The sequence below is a fragment of the Argiope bruennichi genome, chromosome 8 (genome assembly GCF_947563725.1).
Source record: "Argiope bruennichi chromosome 8, qqArgBrue1.1, whole genome shotgun sequence".
NCBI lineage: Eukaryota > Metazoa > Arthropoda > Arachnida > Araneae > Araneidae > Argiope > Argiope bruennichi.
This window is the reverse complement of record NC_079158.1, coordinates 4,880,431-4,896,844: the sequence shown is the minus strand read 5'-3', so window position 1 is coordinate 4,896,844 and position 16,414 is coordinate 4,880,431. Positions and strand designations below refer to the sequence as shown.

The 16,414-nt window shown below is 27.3% G+C and overlaps 1 protein-coding gene across 1 annotated transcript in view; it reads left to right on the top strand.

Moving 5' to 3' along the window:
• LOC129981076 (rho GTPase-activating protein 17-like) overlaps window positions 1-16,414 on the top strand; it is a 45,938-nt gene that overhangs the window by 16,818 nt on the left and 12,706 nt on the right. Inside the window, exons 9-14 of the mRNA XM_056091723.1 lie at window positions 62-109; window positions 3,866-3,932; window positions 5,725-5,806; window positions 8,470-8,550; window positions 10,828-10,956; window positions 13,344-13,420. Of these exons, the coding sequence (XP_055947698.1) occupies window positions 62-109; window positions 3,866-3,932; window positions 5,725-5,806; window positions 8,470-8,550; window positions 10,828-10,956; window positions 13,344-13,420 (484 nt within the window). The remainder of the gene's footprint in view (window positions 1-61; window positions 110-3,865; window positions 3,933-5,724; window positions 5,807-8,469; window positions 8,551-10,827; window positions 10,957-13,343; window positions 13,421-16,414) is intronic.

The window sequence follows — 16,414 nt, the reverse complement described above, 5'->3', positions numbered from 1 at the left end:
CTTATTCGTTTCTCAATTTTATTGTAATGCATATTGTAGAAAATTGATGTTTTATTCACAGGGATTGCTGCGTATTGCAGGAAGTGCTTCAAAACTTAAAAAGTTGAAGGTGAGCATTGTTTTTTTCAATAAAAACTATTGTACTAAAAATCACACATTAAAATGGAAAAAATAGTAGAGATGTTTTTAATTTATATCTTTGGCGTTTATTAATAATTAATTATTATAATTATAATGGAAAAAATTCTAAGTTTAGGACTTTGCTAAAGAAAGAGAATGATTGGTTTAACCCGGCAGGACGCGCGCGGGGTGTTTTGGCACCCCACACCTGAAAATATTTTTCTACCTTCCCTCCCCATGAACCGAAGTGGTTGGGTCTATCAGTACCTGTTTCCAAGGTCACATTCCACAGATAGTTTAAGTAAACCGCAAATTTGGAACTATTTTTAGACTGTTAGATCGAACTGGGGTGTGCTGACACCCCGTGCGCGCGGTCGTGTTAGAATTTTTCAGTGCAATAGCATGGCTTCCTGCAGTCGTTCAGTTCGGTCTTTTCCTCGTTTGACTTATGATGAAGAAATGGAAAGACTTCGGAAGTTATTAGAAGAGGTTTCCTCAGATGAAGAAACCACTGAAGAAGAAATAGAGGATTCAGATAATGAAGACGTTTTCAGCGAGCACCAGTCTGAATCAGAGGAAGAATGCAGATTTTCAGATGATGAAGTTTGTGAACAAACTAGCTTTTTTGTCGGAAAAGATAAAACTACAAAGTGGCAGAAAGAACCTTTCAGAAATCAGAAACGCATACCTGTACAAAATATAATCAAAAAACTGCCTGGCAATACGCAATTTTCTAAACATGTTACTTCGCCAATCGATGCTTGGAGACTGATATTTGATGATTCAATAATAGAAATGATTGTGAAAAGCACTAATACTTATGTAGAAAGTATTTCTGGTAATTTCAAAAGAGAAAGAGATGCAAAACCTTTAGTAAAAGAAGAATTTTGCGCTTTTGTAGGACTATTATATATAGCTGGATTGCACAAATCTTCTCATGTGAATGTTAGAGACTTATGGGCGACAGATGGCACAGGATTAGATATTTTCCGTAAAACTATGAACTATAAGCGATTTCTTTTTATACTTCGTGTCTTGCGATTTGATGATATCAAAACTCGGAATGACAGACGAAAGATTGATAAATTAGCTCCAGTAAGAAACTTGTTTGAACATTTTATCAGGAACTGTCAGAAGTCATATCATGTAGATGAATACGTAACATTAGATGAAAAACTAGAGTCTTTTCGAGGCAGATGCTCCTTTCGACAGTATATGCCAAAGAAACCAGCAAGATATGGTTTGAAGATATTTGCTTTGGTCGATTCTAGGACATTTTACACCTACAACATGGAAATATATGCAGGTCAGCAGCCAGATGGCCCTTACAAGACAGATAACAGTTCCTGCGAAATAGCTAAACGCTTGCTAGTTCCATTATACAATTCTGGAAGAAATGTCACCACAGATAATTGGTATACCAGTTATGAATTAGCCGAATTTTTACAAAAACAAAAAATTTCTATTGTTGGAACAATACGTAAGAATAGAAAAGTTATCCCGCCTGAATTCGCCTCGCATAAAAATAGAGAAGAATATACAACTCTCTTCGGGTTTCAAAAGAATATAATGATTTTTTCTTACATGACGAAAAAGAATAATTGTGTAAATCTTCTGTCAATCATGCATAATGATAATCACATTGACGAAAGTACAGGAGATTTAAAAAAACCGGAGGTAATAACATTCTATAACATGACGAAAGGAGCAGTAGATGTTGTCGATGAAATGGGAGGATCTTACTCTGTTGCTAGAATATCTAACCGGTGGCCTATGGTGATATTCTTTTCACTGCTAAACATTACTGGAATAAATTCAAGGATCTTGCTGTTATCGACCAAAACCCCACCTGAAAAATTCAGAAACAGGAGGCATTTCTTGAAGGATTTAGCGTTTTCACTTTTAGAACCTCATATGAAATCAAGGCAAAAACAACAAGAGTTTCTGGAGGAACCACAAGCAAAAAAGCAAAAATTAAGCTACCGTAGATGCTACTTGTGTCCAAAAGAAAAGGACAAGAAATCAAAAACTACGTGTTTGAAGTGTGAAAAAAATATATGTCGAGAACATTCAGTAATTGAAGCAGTATGTACAAACTGCTAACAATCTAATGTTTCTGATCCATGTACACCCTAATAAGTTTGAAAATTTAATAAATATCACTCTTTTTATTCACAATAATGCGTTAAGTTTCGATTATAGTGAAAATTATAAGCAAAAAAGAAAAAAATCTTTAGAGTCGATATCATTAAAAGTCCCTTCAACAAGAAAAAAAACAAGGTGAGTGTATTCATTATTTTTTTACATGAATTTTTTTTTCTATTATTCGTTTTTAAAGAAAAAGGGTATAATTACTATAAAATTCATTAATTTATAGAATTCCATTGATTTCTTTCGTCTTATGCCATTTATTATGGCTGGGGTGTGCTGACACCCCATGCGCGTCCTCGTGTTGCGTTTCACAGCGCGCGTTCTGCCGGGTTAAGAAAAGACATGTATTTAATAGTCATATTTTACCATGAAATGTTTTGTACAATATTGTTATTTTTGTTCTTACCAGTGATTAAAAGTTTTCTTAAGATGAGAGAGATTTGATGTCTATGGTTAGAAACTAATGTATTTTTAGTCTTCATTTTTAAAATTATAGTAAAAATGTTCACTATAATCTTTTATATATTTAATTTTTTGTCTTTTATTTTTAATTTTTTGCCAAAATTTAATTATTAATATGCATTATTGTTGGAAATTATTTGTTTTATTATTTGACATTGTTGGAAATTATTTGACATTATTTCAAATTTCTACATTAAATAAAAAGTTTGCAATGTCATATTTATTTTTATTTATTTATATTCTGTTCTAATCAGTAATTATTAATTTTTTTCCAATCCCATCAAAATTCACATAGATATCCTTTATAAATTTTTTTTTAAATCTTTGGTTTTGGAACATGCTCTTGTGATGATTCTCTCTGTTTTAACCCGTTCAGGACCACGATCATGCAATTCTTCCTTCACGGCTCACAGTATCGTATGTGAGACAAGCTTTTCTCACTCCAGGGGCCAGTAATCATGTATATATGATTTCAATTTGAAACATTTTATTTAAATTTTTAATGGCACTAGATGGTGGTTGAAGTCCATTTATAATTTTGAATAATATTTCACAGAACATTGACCTTCAATATTCTCATTTGGTTCTGAGTTTTTTTAAAAATTTGATCCATGTATTTAAACATATAAATAATTACACTTTTTTTGCTCTCTCGAGAGGATTGGTTTAATTTATTTCATTTTCTTTAAATTTTGCAGTCATTTTTTTTATATATATTGTGACAATTACAGTATTTTCAGATACTATCAATCATTAATAAACTGTAAATTTCAGTGTATGTAATTGTGGTGATGATTTTATATGAATTTTTAATAAAATTGGGCTTAGTGGAAAAAAATTTCCCGTGCCAGTGTGTTCATACACTCTTGGAACGCATGGGCCTGGGATACTGCTTCCTTTTCCTTTCACTGATTTTGAATGTGTTAAAGGATTGATTTAAATTTAATTTTTTTCCTGTATAAATAATGCTGTCATTTTTTTAGTATTAGTTTTAATTAAGTTATTTTTATAGTTTTCTACATCTTAGTACCAATGCAACATTGTAATTAAATTTTAATCTCTATAATTTATTTTCTGCCGGTTTAAATATTTCTTATATATTCTAATTTATAATCTCTGTCTCTTCACTCAGAATGCATTTGATGCAGGAATTGAACCTGATTTAGTTGAATTTATTCGAGATCCTCATGTTGTATCAGGTTTGTTGAAGATGTTTTTATTATTATTTATTTAAAGCTATTTTTTATTAAAATTTTTTAGCATTATTCATGTTTATATATTTTAAGCAAGAAATTATTTAAATAAGTTGATTTCATTGAACAAATCAGTTTTGTGTAGTAAAATTAATTTTCTTGTATTATTTTGTTCTCTGTTTATTTAAAATTTGTTGATTGTTTTGTATTTGTTACCCACAGTTTAAATAATTTGAAATTTTGCATGTATAAGAATTGTAATTTGCTGTATTTACAATATTCTCTGCAATTTAAAAGAATTTTCAAACATCTATTATACAAGGATAAATCATTGATATTTGAAATCTTAGAACTGTTTTTGATTATATTGAATATGCTAGATTCAAATATGAAAACCAGTTTTCTCTGTCTGTAATTTTTTGTATTCATTGCAGCTAAATTAAGAAATATTTAACTATTTTGTATAATAGATTAATTAAATTAGTTATTAATCCATATTCATTTGTATATTTTTGCTCATGATTACAACATTATCAAGTGGTAAAAAAATGAATTCTGAATTTGTTTTGCCAGGTGGGGTATCTTATAAACTACAAAAAAGAAATTGCAGATAATCTTACTTGTCAACAAAACAAACTAAAGAACAACAACAACAACAACAACAAAAAACCTGTCTATAATACTTGTGAGAAAACACAGGCTGGAAACAACAGATTGAAGGCACAGGGAACAGAGAGGAAGCAACTGTCACTGATATTATAATTAGTTAAAAAAAAATCCATCTAAATGATTTTTAGAAAATGTCACTTAATAATTATTTGTTGAAATGTCACTTTCATACTTGCTTTTAATTTTCAAAATTTTAGCATACTTTGATTTATTAGCGAGTAATATTTTTTAGTAGACTAATTTGACTTACAACTTCTGCTTTTTACTTTAATATAATGTCTGCAGAATCAGATATTTTCACTCTTAAATCCAGATCAGAAATATTATAAATAAAAAATTTCTTTTTGATTTGACAGATGCTTTCTTTCTAATTTTCAAGCCATTAGATATAATTGAAGTTTTATCTTTTTTTTTTTTTTTTTTTTTTTTTTTGCATTTTGTGTCTGTACATTGGCAACATGCAACTAGATATTAGAATTATGTGTTTGAATATTAATGTATCATAGAAAAAGTTAACAACTTTTCTTGAGATATTTTTATTAAATAATATTTAAAGATAATGTAAGAACAAGTTTTGGTAAGAACATATAGTTACAATATACATTTTTATTGTATTGAGAAATACATTATACATTTATTATACATTATATATACATTATACAATATACATTTTTGAGTATTGAGAAATTGTGCTGAAAGAGTACTGAAATATTTTTCATTGTGAATATGGAGATTCTTTATAAAAAAGATTGATAGCCAGTACTTAAAATTAAATTTTGTTGAAAAAAATGTAAGCCTATTTAACTGAGTTTATAATATGTACATAACTATCTCTATCTAGTTATTAACTTTATCATTGTAACCTTGAATAATTTAACTGATATTTGATTGCTTAGAATAAAGAATTAAAATAAAAAGTGAAGGTATTTTAACTCATGTTCTCTATGCGCTCATAGCAATATACCTTCTGTGCTTTAGTATATTTCTTTATATATATACATAAATTTGCTATGAATTTGAAAGATGAATGAAATAACTGACTGAAAAGTTCTTTATTCTTTTCACTGTTAAATTTTATGTTATGCTATTTGAAAAGATTTTTTTTTTTTTTTTTTTTTTTTTTAAACAGGAGCTCTGAAATCCTACTTAAGAGAACTTCCAGAACCTCTTCTTACTAGTGCATTATATGATGAATGGATGAATGCTGCTAAGTATGTAATTTATTGACATCATTCTTCTTCTTTTAACACTTAATTGTGTAGTCTTACCAGTGTTTACAGAATGAAGTTTCAGATTTAGGAAGAGAAATTTCACTTTTTGGCTTAAAGGATTTGATTAAAGTACTTCTATTGATGATAATCTGCAAGGAATTTGGAACTATTTCTAGAACTTGGCTTTTATTTGCTTATTTATGAAATGATTTTTATAGTATATTAATAAAAATATTTGTTTGATTGATTCAATGTTGAGACTAATTCCTAGAAAATAAGATCCACATGTGAAAAATTATAACATATTAATTGATCTTTCCAGTATTGATTAGGTTGAAAATTCTTCTATTAAAATTGAATGATTGGATTTGTTGTCACAAAATCTTCACGAAGACTTTTTTTTTATGACTTAGTATATATATACAGTACACTCCCGATTATCCGCGAAATTGGGTGGCGTGGCTGCCGCGGATAACAAAAATCGCGGATAATCCGAAAAAAGCTAAAAACGGGTATAGCAAAAAAGAAAACAGTCATTCCAACTTTTAAAAATCGTTTTATGTACAATAAAACGTAAAATAAACAGCAGGAAATGTTTAACTAACGCTTAATATTTTAGTATATCACTCAAAACTAACCTAAATTGCATTTTGTTAATGAAAACAGAAAAGTGCTGTGTATTTACGAGAGGCGTCAAGGATACGCAGAAAAATTAATACATATGTACTGTTTTAATACTGTAATGTATTATGTAATTACAAAAGCATAACTGTAAAACTGCACCTTTTTGAAAAAATCAGTCAAAAAAAAAAAAAAAAAAAAAACTTTGTGCGGCAGGCGCGGATAACCCGCCCGCGGATAATCGGGAGTCTACTGTATATATATATATATATATATATATATAGGTCAGACTCCTGTGTAGTTAACAGTATTTAAAAAAATACTTATAACATCACACATGCTACTGCTATCAGATCAAATTTGCTGTCATGGGAGGAAATTAAAAATATCTCATTTCACATCATAGCAATAAATCTATGATAGAATTAATAGACAGGAGAGCACAATTTACTCTAAATGATTTTTAGTTTTCAGCGGTTGTTGAAAATATATGATTATAACTAAATAATTTTTAAAAATCACCAAGAACTGATTTTTTTCCCTCTTAACTCCATGATAAATTTCATATAGTATAATTTAAACACTGAAAAAAGAATTGCATATTGAAATCAGCAAACAAATAAAGTGATTTAAATTGTCAGTAATATTCAGAATGACAAAATATAGGCAATGATTTTTTTGTGCATGTCAACAATTTTTAAATTAATAATAATAATAAAAAAAATTTTTAGTTTCATAATTTTTGTACCTGATGATATTTGTTAGCAAAATTTGAAGAAAATTTACTCAATTATTCAATTAGTTGTAGTAACTATTTCGTTTTTATTTATGTGAAGAAAATGCCAATTTTGTAAGATTTTGAAAATAGTATGTGTCAGTTAATTAAAAATATTTTTTTTTTTATTTGAAATCTTTTTTATTTCATAAATCTTTATTTTAATGTTTCTATCTTTATGTCATGTTTTTAAATTTATACCATACTTGCAATTTTCATAATTCTATGTAAAAGCAGCATTTTAAGTCGTCACTGTGTACTTTTTCTTTTATAAAAATAATTGAGAATTAAGCTACTTTGCTATATTTGTCGATTTTTCATGGAAATTTAGTGGATTTGAATTTTTATGAACCCATAACTTAAGAACTCATTCATTTTTTGAACTTTCACCAAGAAAAGTAGTTATTGGATAATATGGCTATATTATGTGTAGGCATTTGTCTCAACAGTTATATTCTTGTTGTGATATTTTTCATTGTACTTAAATGATATACTTTTTCATCTGTTTCATCCTTAATTAGATCAAGAAATGTTTAAAGGTATATCCTTTACAATAACTAAATTAATAAAATTATGCATGAGATAATGAAAATGTAGGTAGTTATAGTTTTACTTTTGACTTGCTTGCTTCTAAATACCTGCTTTCTTTTTTATGGATTGGCATTTCTGCTGAATGATTCCTTCGGAATTCACAGAAATTTCTCTTAGTCATGCAGGTTACTGAATAATTAAGCACCTTGTCCGCCACAAGCCATTGATGCTAATTTCTCTTTTCATAATTTCCGATGTACTCTTCCTAAAAGTACCTCTAAAATGTTAATTGTGGGAATAGGTTTTCTTAGTAGAAATATTATTTTTTAATTTCAATTTATAATTAAATTAAAAAGAAATAAAAAAGTAAGTACACATAAATTTTAAAAGTAATAATTCTTGAATTTTCACAAAATGTACAATTTAGCAAGAAAAACAAGAAAAAAAAATTTAATTGCTTTGCTTAAGTCATTTTAAGAACAATTTCCTCTTTATTACCATTGCTTGTATTGGGGATTTTCATATCACTTCCTCTACAGTAACAACTCTGTTGTTGTGGGTATGCGCATTATTCAATTAAAAGTTTAAACAAACACTATAAAATATTTTAAAACTTTTTTCTGATATTTCTACAAGATTTTAAAATCTTGATTTCCTTTTCTTTCACTGAATAAAAATTAAGGAATATATATATATATATATATGTGTGTGTGTATAATATTTTTTTTCTTTGCAGAATTACCGATTTTGAAGCCAAGTTGCAAGCATTGTGGCAAGTTTTACATAAATTACCAATAGTTAATTTCAAAAATTTAAGGTAAATCTTTCTAAATTTATTATTAGTACAAGGTGATTAAAATTGAATTGACAGTACTCTGATTTTTGTGGCTCCATTTCTACAAAATTGATCCAAATAAAACTTCATAGATTTGTTACTTAGACCATGGGCTGATTTTTCTATCAAAAAGAAATAATTTGAAATTTTGCCTACAAGTGGCATTGTAATAAAATGAAAAGAAAAAGAACAGTTCAAAAAATATTTTATTTATCTGCTCACCTGTGTGCTTTATATGCATATTTTGTAGATTAACAATATCTTGAAACCATGCCATCTTGTTTTCAATGGCGACATGCAACATTTCAGTGGAAATGAATGAGAAATTTCTATTGGATTTCAAGTCTGGCTCTTTAGTTACATGTCTTTGATAAATACAATCTTTAAGAAAATTCCTCAGCCAGAAGTTACATGGGGTGAGATCTATTATCTCTGCTGACTATTGAGGTAGGAAAGTACGCAAGATGGCACATTTACCAAGGAAGTGAATTTGATTCATGCTCTTTACATCCCATGTAAGCAGTTGCACCATCTTGCATTAAATCTGTGATGGCTGCCTCTTGCCTTAATTCCGAAACTACATGATCCTTCAGGAGTCTGCTGTTTTGTCTCTGGTGACTATACATCTAATGAATCCATTCAACACAACTTCTTCCAGGAAATATGGGTTAACCATGAAATTTGCTGTAAATCTACACTAAGCTATGAACGGCTAGAAATGTAGTGGCTGTTGTTGCATGACATAAGGATTGGTGAAACCTTATATATGTCAGTTTTGTGTTCACAGCACCATTTGAGTGAAAATGAGCCTTTTCTGTCTATAAGAAAATTCAAGAAATTCAAGGCAAAATCAAGACACACAGAATAATCTTTCAGTTTTCAAGATGTAGGAAACACATATTGTAAGGGTACAACTTCAGAATTCTTCAATAAATCATGCACATTTTTGCATAGTCAATGTCCAGTGCTCATGTTATTGTGTGGAATTTGATTGTAACATATGAAGAACTTGTAGATGCTTCAGCTGTTGCAATGTTCTCTGCAATAGTCATCTCCATTGCATGTCGTTTTCTTCCCAGTGCAATATCCATAGAACTGTTTTTTTTTTTTTTTTCAAATTTTCCTGTCTTTAACTGTTTTTACAGACATGAATCTTTTCCTTAAGTTTTACATTGTCCCACAAACATGGAGTGTAACTGAAGTAGTATTTCTATTCTGATAAAAGTGTTCATATTTGTAGATTATCAATTTTTCAATCAATGCTCGCTTTTTCTTGGTTCGTGGCATGTTAACTGCGGGTGGATGGTTTCTTTAAACCATCTGTATAAATTTTATAATGAAATTAAATATACTGCTTATTAGCTTATATAGTTTCAAGCTGTATGGCATCATCAGTGGAAAGATTTGAAACTTCAAATTCAAATTCAAAACTTGAATTTGAAATTAAAAATTTGAAGTGGAAAAGGAATCAAGTTTTTGAGCACTGTAAGTTTAATTTCAATCACCTTGTACTTTGTATCATTTTAAAAAGCATCACTCTGTCATCAGCACCCTAAAAAATACTTTTTGGTAAAAATGCAAGTATTTAATACTAAGATATTATTAACTTCTATTTCCCTTATTTTTATAGGAATTTCATTGTTTTAAAAAATTTTTTGGAGGAAGAAGAAAATATTTAACTGATATTGAATAAAAGTTTTTTAAACATGCCTTACAGATTCAATGATTTACCTTGAAATTAAATTTGTCCATGCAAGTGAAGGATAAAAACAAATTTTTAATCAAAATTAAAAGATGCTGATCATATACATTTGCATTAATATTTCACAGATGCAATAATATGCAACATTTTTTTTTTGAATTTAAGCATTTTTTAAGAGAAGTTTAAATAGTTTTGGTGAACATTTAACAACTGAAATTTAAAAACTTATGAATTGTATAAAATATTTACAAGTTTTATAATTTAAATCAAATTATAGTTTTAGTATAAATTTTAATGGTAAATTTACTTGCTAAGGAATATAATTTTTAGAATACATAAATGCTATTTTGTTTGGCAAATTCATTTTGCAGTTGTAATCCTAACTTTCTTTATTTTTTTAAAGAGATTTCCAAGTTTTAGTTTTAAAACAGTCTTTATAAGGAAGAAATTAATTATAGAGGATTATTTTATTGTCAATATTTTGTTATTTTTATAATTTACTTGTTATTTATAATGCATTATTCTTCTATTGCATTAGTAGTTTTATTTCTTTACAGATATGTTATAAAATTCTTGTCTAAGGTGCTTGAAAATGTGGATACAAACAAGATGTCTTCACAAAACATAGCAATTGTTATGGCACCTAATCTAATATGGTCTCCTTTAGAAGATCCTTCTACTCTAGGGTAATTCTATAATAATGAATTAAGCTATTTTTTATTTCATAATATTAAGTGGAGTCTTTGCTTGAAAAATGTAATATAATAATTAAAAACTATTCATTATGAGCATAATCTTTTTTAATTAAATAAGAGAATACAGTATAATCCCTGATGATCAAATTAAATCAACTCAATTTTTATGGCTGTATGATGTTTTATTGTTATACAATGATTTATAATTCATTGTTATTTTGTATTTTTATTGAAGATAGATATAATAAAAATCTTAAACCGTTTTGGGGGCAGTTTCTTACATATATGTAATTTTTTAAAAAATAAACTAACATGGATGTTTTGTTTTTAGTATCAATCATATTATATATTTCATATTTCTTTACTATATTTCTAATTTTTATGTAAAATACAGTCCTGACTTGCGCTATTAAAATTTTCAATATTATTGTATATATTCTGGATTGTCTAATTTTTTAAAAAAAGAACTGGTATCAGATAAAGTTGTTAGTTAGAAAAAAAAAAAAAAAGATATTCTGACAACTAAATACCTATCTTACTAATTGAAAGCATTTTCAATTCCTTGCAAAATCTAAATAGTTTATAATTATTTATTGTTAATAAGGCAATGTTTCTGTAAATGTGAGATCTGAAATTTAACTACTTTTTAATATCAAAATTGTCATAACTTCTCTGATGAAATTTTTCCTATAAATGTTTTAAAGGTTATTACATGTCGCTAATACTAATAAAGATATTAGCTTGCCTATTTGTTGGCAAACTCTGGAGTAGATTGTTGAGACATAGAGCTACTAAACAAACAACTACTACTTAACACAGATATAGTTTGGAGTGTGGAATTATGCTGGAGGAGCTCATTTTCGGAAACCCTGATTCATATCGTTGAAATGAGTTAAAGTTTTTACCTCGTCGACTACTTTTTCTAAAATAATATGCAGAAAGAATTATTGCTTAAAAATGATTGTCATCATATTAGTTTAAGTATTAATGATGTTTATTATTTTTTTAAAAAAATATTGTAATCTGCAGCCAAAGCTGTTCAGGAAAAAAGCTGTATGTATTCCCCATACTAAACAAAGGGTAAAAAACAAACAGGTGTTAGAATAGAAATGAAGGAAGAAAATTTCATGGTTAATTTTTTAAAATGAAAATTTGAATGTTTTATAAATTTGTTTGTTGATATTTAAAAATAGTGACATTAGGCTTTTTGTAAGATTTCATATCAAATCTTTGGCTTATAATTTTAAATTCTTTGTAACAATCTTTTAACAAATTCAGTTAGGATATTTCAAATTAAGTAAAAACTCTTGATAAAAGATTAAATTAAGATAATATTTAAATAGATTGTTTTGCCCATTGGTTAAATGTACAAATATATATTTATTGTTTTCAGATAGCACATGATTATCTTTTATTCTTTAACATTGATTTGAGTTATAAGAAATTTTTATTTTAATTAATATCTCTTTTTTTATTTTTATGCCTTATGAATTTAAAACTACATTTCAAATTTTTCAATAATGTTACAAGAAATTAAAATCAAAGTCTGAGAAGTGACTGCATGACTGTATAACAACTACAATTTTGTAAACATCAAATTTATTTTACCTGCTCTCAAACATAGAAGTTTCTATGGTTGTACCTTTGATGATGATCTTTTTATTGTATGTATCTGAATTACATTTTTAATTTTGAAATTAATTGTTTCTTGAAAAGTCATTTAAAAAATTTGATTTATCATAATCATTTATTTGAATCTACAATTTTATCCTTTGTCTTGCTCAAAAATAAAAGTTTATTAGACTCAAAAATTTCAATTGGAAATTGCCTTGTCAGAAACCTTTGTTTTTTAATTATTAGAATTATGATTATAAAAAATAAACTTTTAATTTTTAGCTAATTTTATGAGCAACTTTGTTGATTGCCAAAGATGGCAATTAAAAATAATTCAGAAAATCAAAGAGCCGGTCCTAATTAACTGTTATTTAACTGTACCAATTTTGTATCTTTGTACCAATTTTACTAAATTTTATTTTATAAGAAAGCTTTTTACCTCTAAATTTGTTATCAATAGTCAATATTGCCTATCTTCTTTCCAGTATGAATTTCAAAGATACTTCTTCACTCTACCAGACCTATGAGGGGAAGAATTTGATAATTTTTTTTTCTTTTTGAAAACATGTGATTTTTTTTAGATACATCATCAATGATTGCCTGCCACAACTCGCCCTTATTTTCGGATATACAAATTACTTTTTGTTTCAAATAATTTTATCAATAATGCAATCTGATTTGTTTCTATTGTTCCAAAACTTTTCCGTTTAAATTGTGTATATATGTGTACATATGAGCAACTTAATGTCAGTGTTTAATTTCAGAATGAATATGTCAACTGCTAGTTTACATACTTCCATTATTGAAACATTGATATCATTTTGTGATTGGTTTTTTCAAGGTAAGTTGAGATTCAGATTATTTATATTAAATCTTATTTGAAATTTATTTTCGTTATCTACCACAGGGTGCGTAATGTCATGAAAAGTGCCTAATTTTGAAAAAAAGGTCCTTAAAAAGTGCTTAATTTTCTCAAAAAGTGCAAAGGCAGCATTTTACTCATTTTATTTCCCTACATGTTGAATAAGATAATTTGAAACCATAGTCATAAAGGCTTATTTATCAGATGTATCAAGAAAGAAAACCAAGAAAAGGAAAGAATTCAAGGAATTCAATATGAAATAGAGCCAGGGGTTCCGCAACTTGTTAAGATAACACTCATGAGACTTTTTTCTGCTCCCTTATTTTGCAACAATGTGCATTGCTGTTTATTGAAATACCGGAATAGTTATTTGGAAGAAGCAGTACGAAGTATATACTGTGCCACATTTGTTAAGGCTTAATAAATGTTTTTTTTTTTTTTTTTTTTTTTAAATTTCTGAAACACTAAAATTTTTTTAATGTTTGAGATGTTGAAGGATTTATATACATTATGGCTATTAATTGTATGTTTAACCTTTTAAGTGTTGTTTAAGAAGAATACATAGATTGGTCCAATTAGTGGTAAACAAAATACAGCAGGATGAATTTGGTGGGTCAAAGAGATACATGCTGTAAAAATACTTGCAGTGTAGCCTCTTTTAGCATATTACACATTCAATCATCATTCTCTTTAACATGCTGTTTTGGAACAATCCCTTGAATGATATATTAGATTGATTTTAATGTACTATATTGAAATATAATTAGCTGCAGTATGTAGTTATATTAGTCAATTGCATAAAATCTAGTATGATGAGATTTAAACTTGATGCCATAAGTTTTCAATGATCGTGATTTCATTCACGGTGTACTTTTTAAATGACCACATCTGTTTGAAAAGTATTATTGTTGGGTCAATCTCGCCAAATTTTAATTTACAAAGGAAGAAAACTGCTGGTTTCGATATTTAAAAATTTTACCGAAATAAAGAAAGTTTTTAAAAACATTTATTTTTCAGGGTTTAAACTGTATAATTTTATAAAGATTTTTCTTTTTCCTTCCTCTTTCTCTTTTCCCCCCGTCTTTTTAATTCTTATATAATTTTCCCCCAATGAAATCACTCTACATATAAAGGTTTGACCTGATAGAGAGAGCAATGCGAAACATAAACCATTTAAATTAGAACATGAAATTTAAAAGTTATTCTTGAGTATTAGAGGCCCATTGAGGATGAATATTTCAAAATTTTAAAAGTGTAATTTAAAAAATGAATAAAAACAGAATCTTAACGATTCGTCTCCATAATATCAAAGCATCATGGCATCATCATCATTTTAAAAGATTAAAAAATAGCTTTTCTATTATATCAATTGTTTAAATGAATGCACCCCCCCTTTTTTTAAATAATTTTTGTAAAATTAATTTTGTATATAATTTATAACAATTTTTATTATAGTGAAATTCAAAACAATATCATTGATTTCTAGATTCACTCAGTTGCATTATCTTACCGTCGTTAAAATTGTGATTAAAGAAAAAAGTGCTTTCTTTGCTTTCATTTAAACTTAATTAAAATTTTCAAGCAGTTCATTGAATAAAATTGTTTAGTTTTATATTCAAATCTTTTTTTTTGAAGGTCGGGATTCTTTAATGATTATTGCTTTTTCTTTTCTTTTTATGACTCATAGAAATTTTGTTCCTAATAACATTTTTCTTTGCAAATAAGGGTTTGTCCTGATTGACACAGAAGTTCAGAACATAAATCTTTGAAGTTAGGAATATTAAAATTTGACAAGTTATTTTTTTTTTGGCTATCTGAAGCTGACTAAACGTGGATTTTTCAAAATCTTAATTCGAAGTTTAATTAAAAAATAAAAACAGAATGTTAACATGTTTTTACTCTAACATCAAAGCATATTATTGCACAAAAAATATTTTAATCCTGTTTTAAAGGCTTAGAAAATATCTTCTCAATGATAAAAATTTTGTTTGAATTAATGCATTTCTTTCTTTTATTGTAGCAATTTTTGAAAAATTAGTTTTGAACTCAATTTATAACAATGGTTTTTATTATGAGGAAATTCAAAGCAATGTCATTGTTTCTTCAAATCGTCAAAAATGTTTCAACTAACATTTTTTATTTCTAGTTTGCTTCTAACTACAGAACTAGCTCTTTTTTAGTTTCATGAATTTGTTTCAGTTATTTATGGAAACTAGAAGTTCGTTTGATGTTCATTTTTTCTCAAAATATATAATCACATGTTTACAATTTTTGTAAAACTAAAATAAGATTATTATTATTATTTTATATATATCAGTTATAAAGCAAGTTTTTATTAAATTTTCGGTATGCAAAAAGATTTGAAAAAAGGTCTTTACTAAACTTCAGAAGTAAGAAGCAGTGAGGCAGTTTTTTTATAATCTGATCATTTCTGGACACTGCTATTCTTTTCTATTAAAAAATCATTTAAGAAATTCACTTAGAGCATGACTTTATGACATTGTCAATTTCATGGCAATTTTGCCAGTTATATGATGGTAGCCATTCCCAAATGCTTAATTCTTATCTTTATAAGACTGCAACAAAACTTTCTAAATATATCAAATTAATACAGTTCCATTCCAGCTGCGTCGGAAACAGAAGTTGTTGTGCAAATATTTCACAAATACAGAAATACATATTAAATTTAAAAAATACACATTTGAAATTAAGTTTTAAAGAATTTGAAAAAAAAAAACAAAAAAAAAACTACACGTTATTATTAAACAGAAAATATGATATGCTTAGAAAATACGCAGGTTTACAAAGGTGCTTAATTTTTTTCACTAAGGTGCTTAAAAACTTAAATGTAAGTAATTTTTACAGCAGTTTCTCACTATGCACCCTGTACCATCTTCAAAATGTTTGAGCTTGGATGCTGAAAATGTGTTCATATCTATTTTCTGCTCTCTAATATCCAAACTCTTTATATTT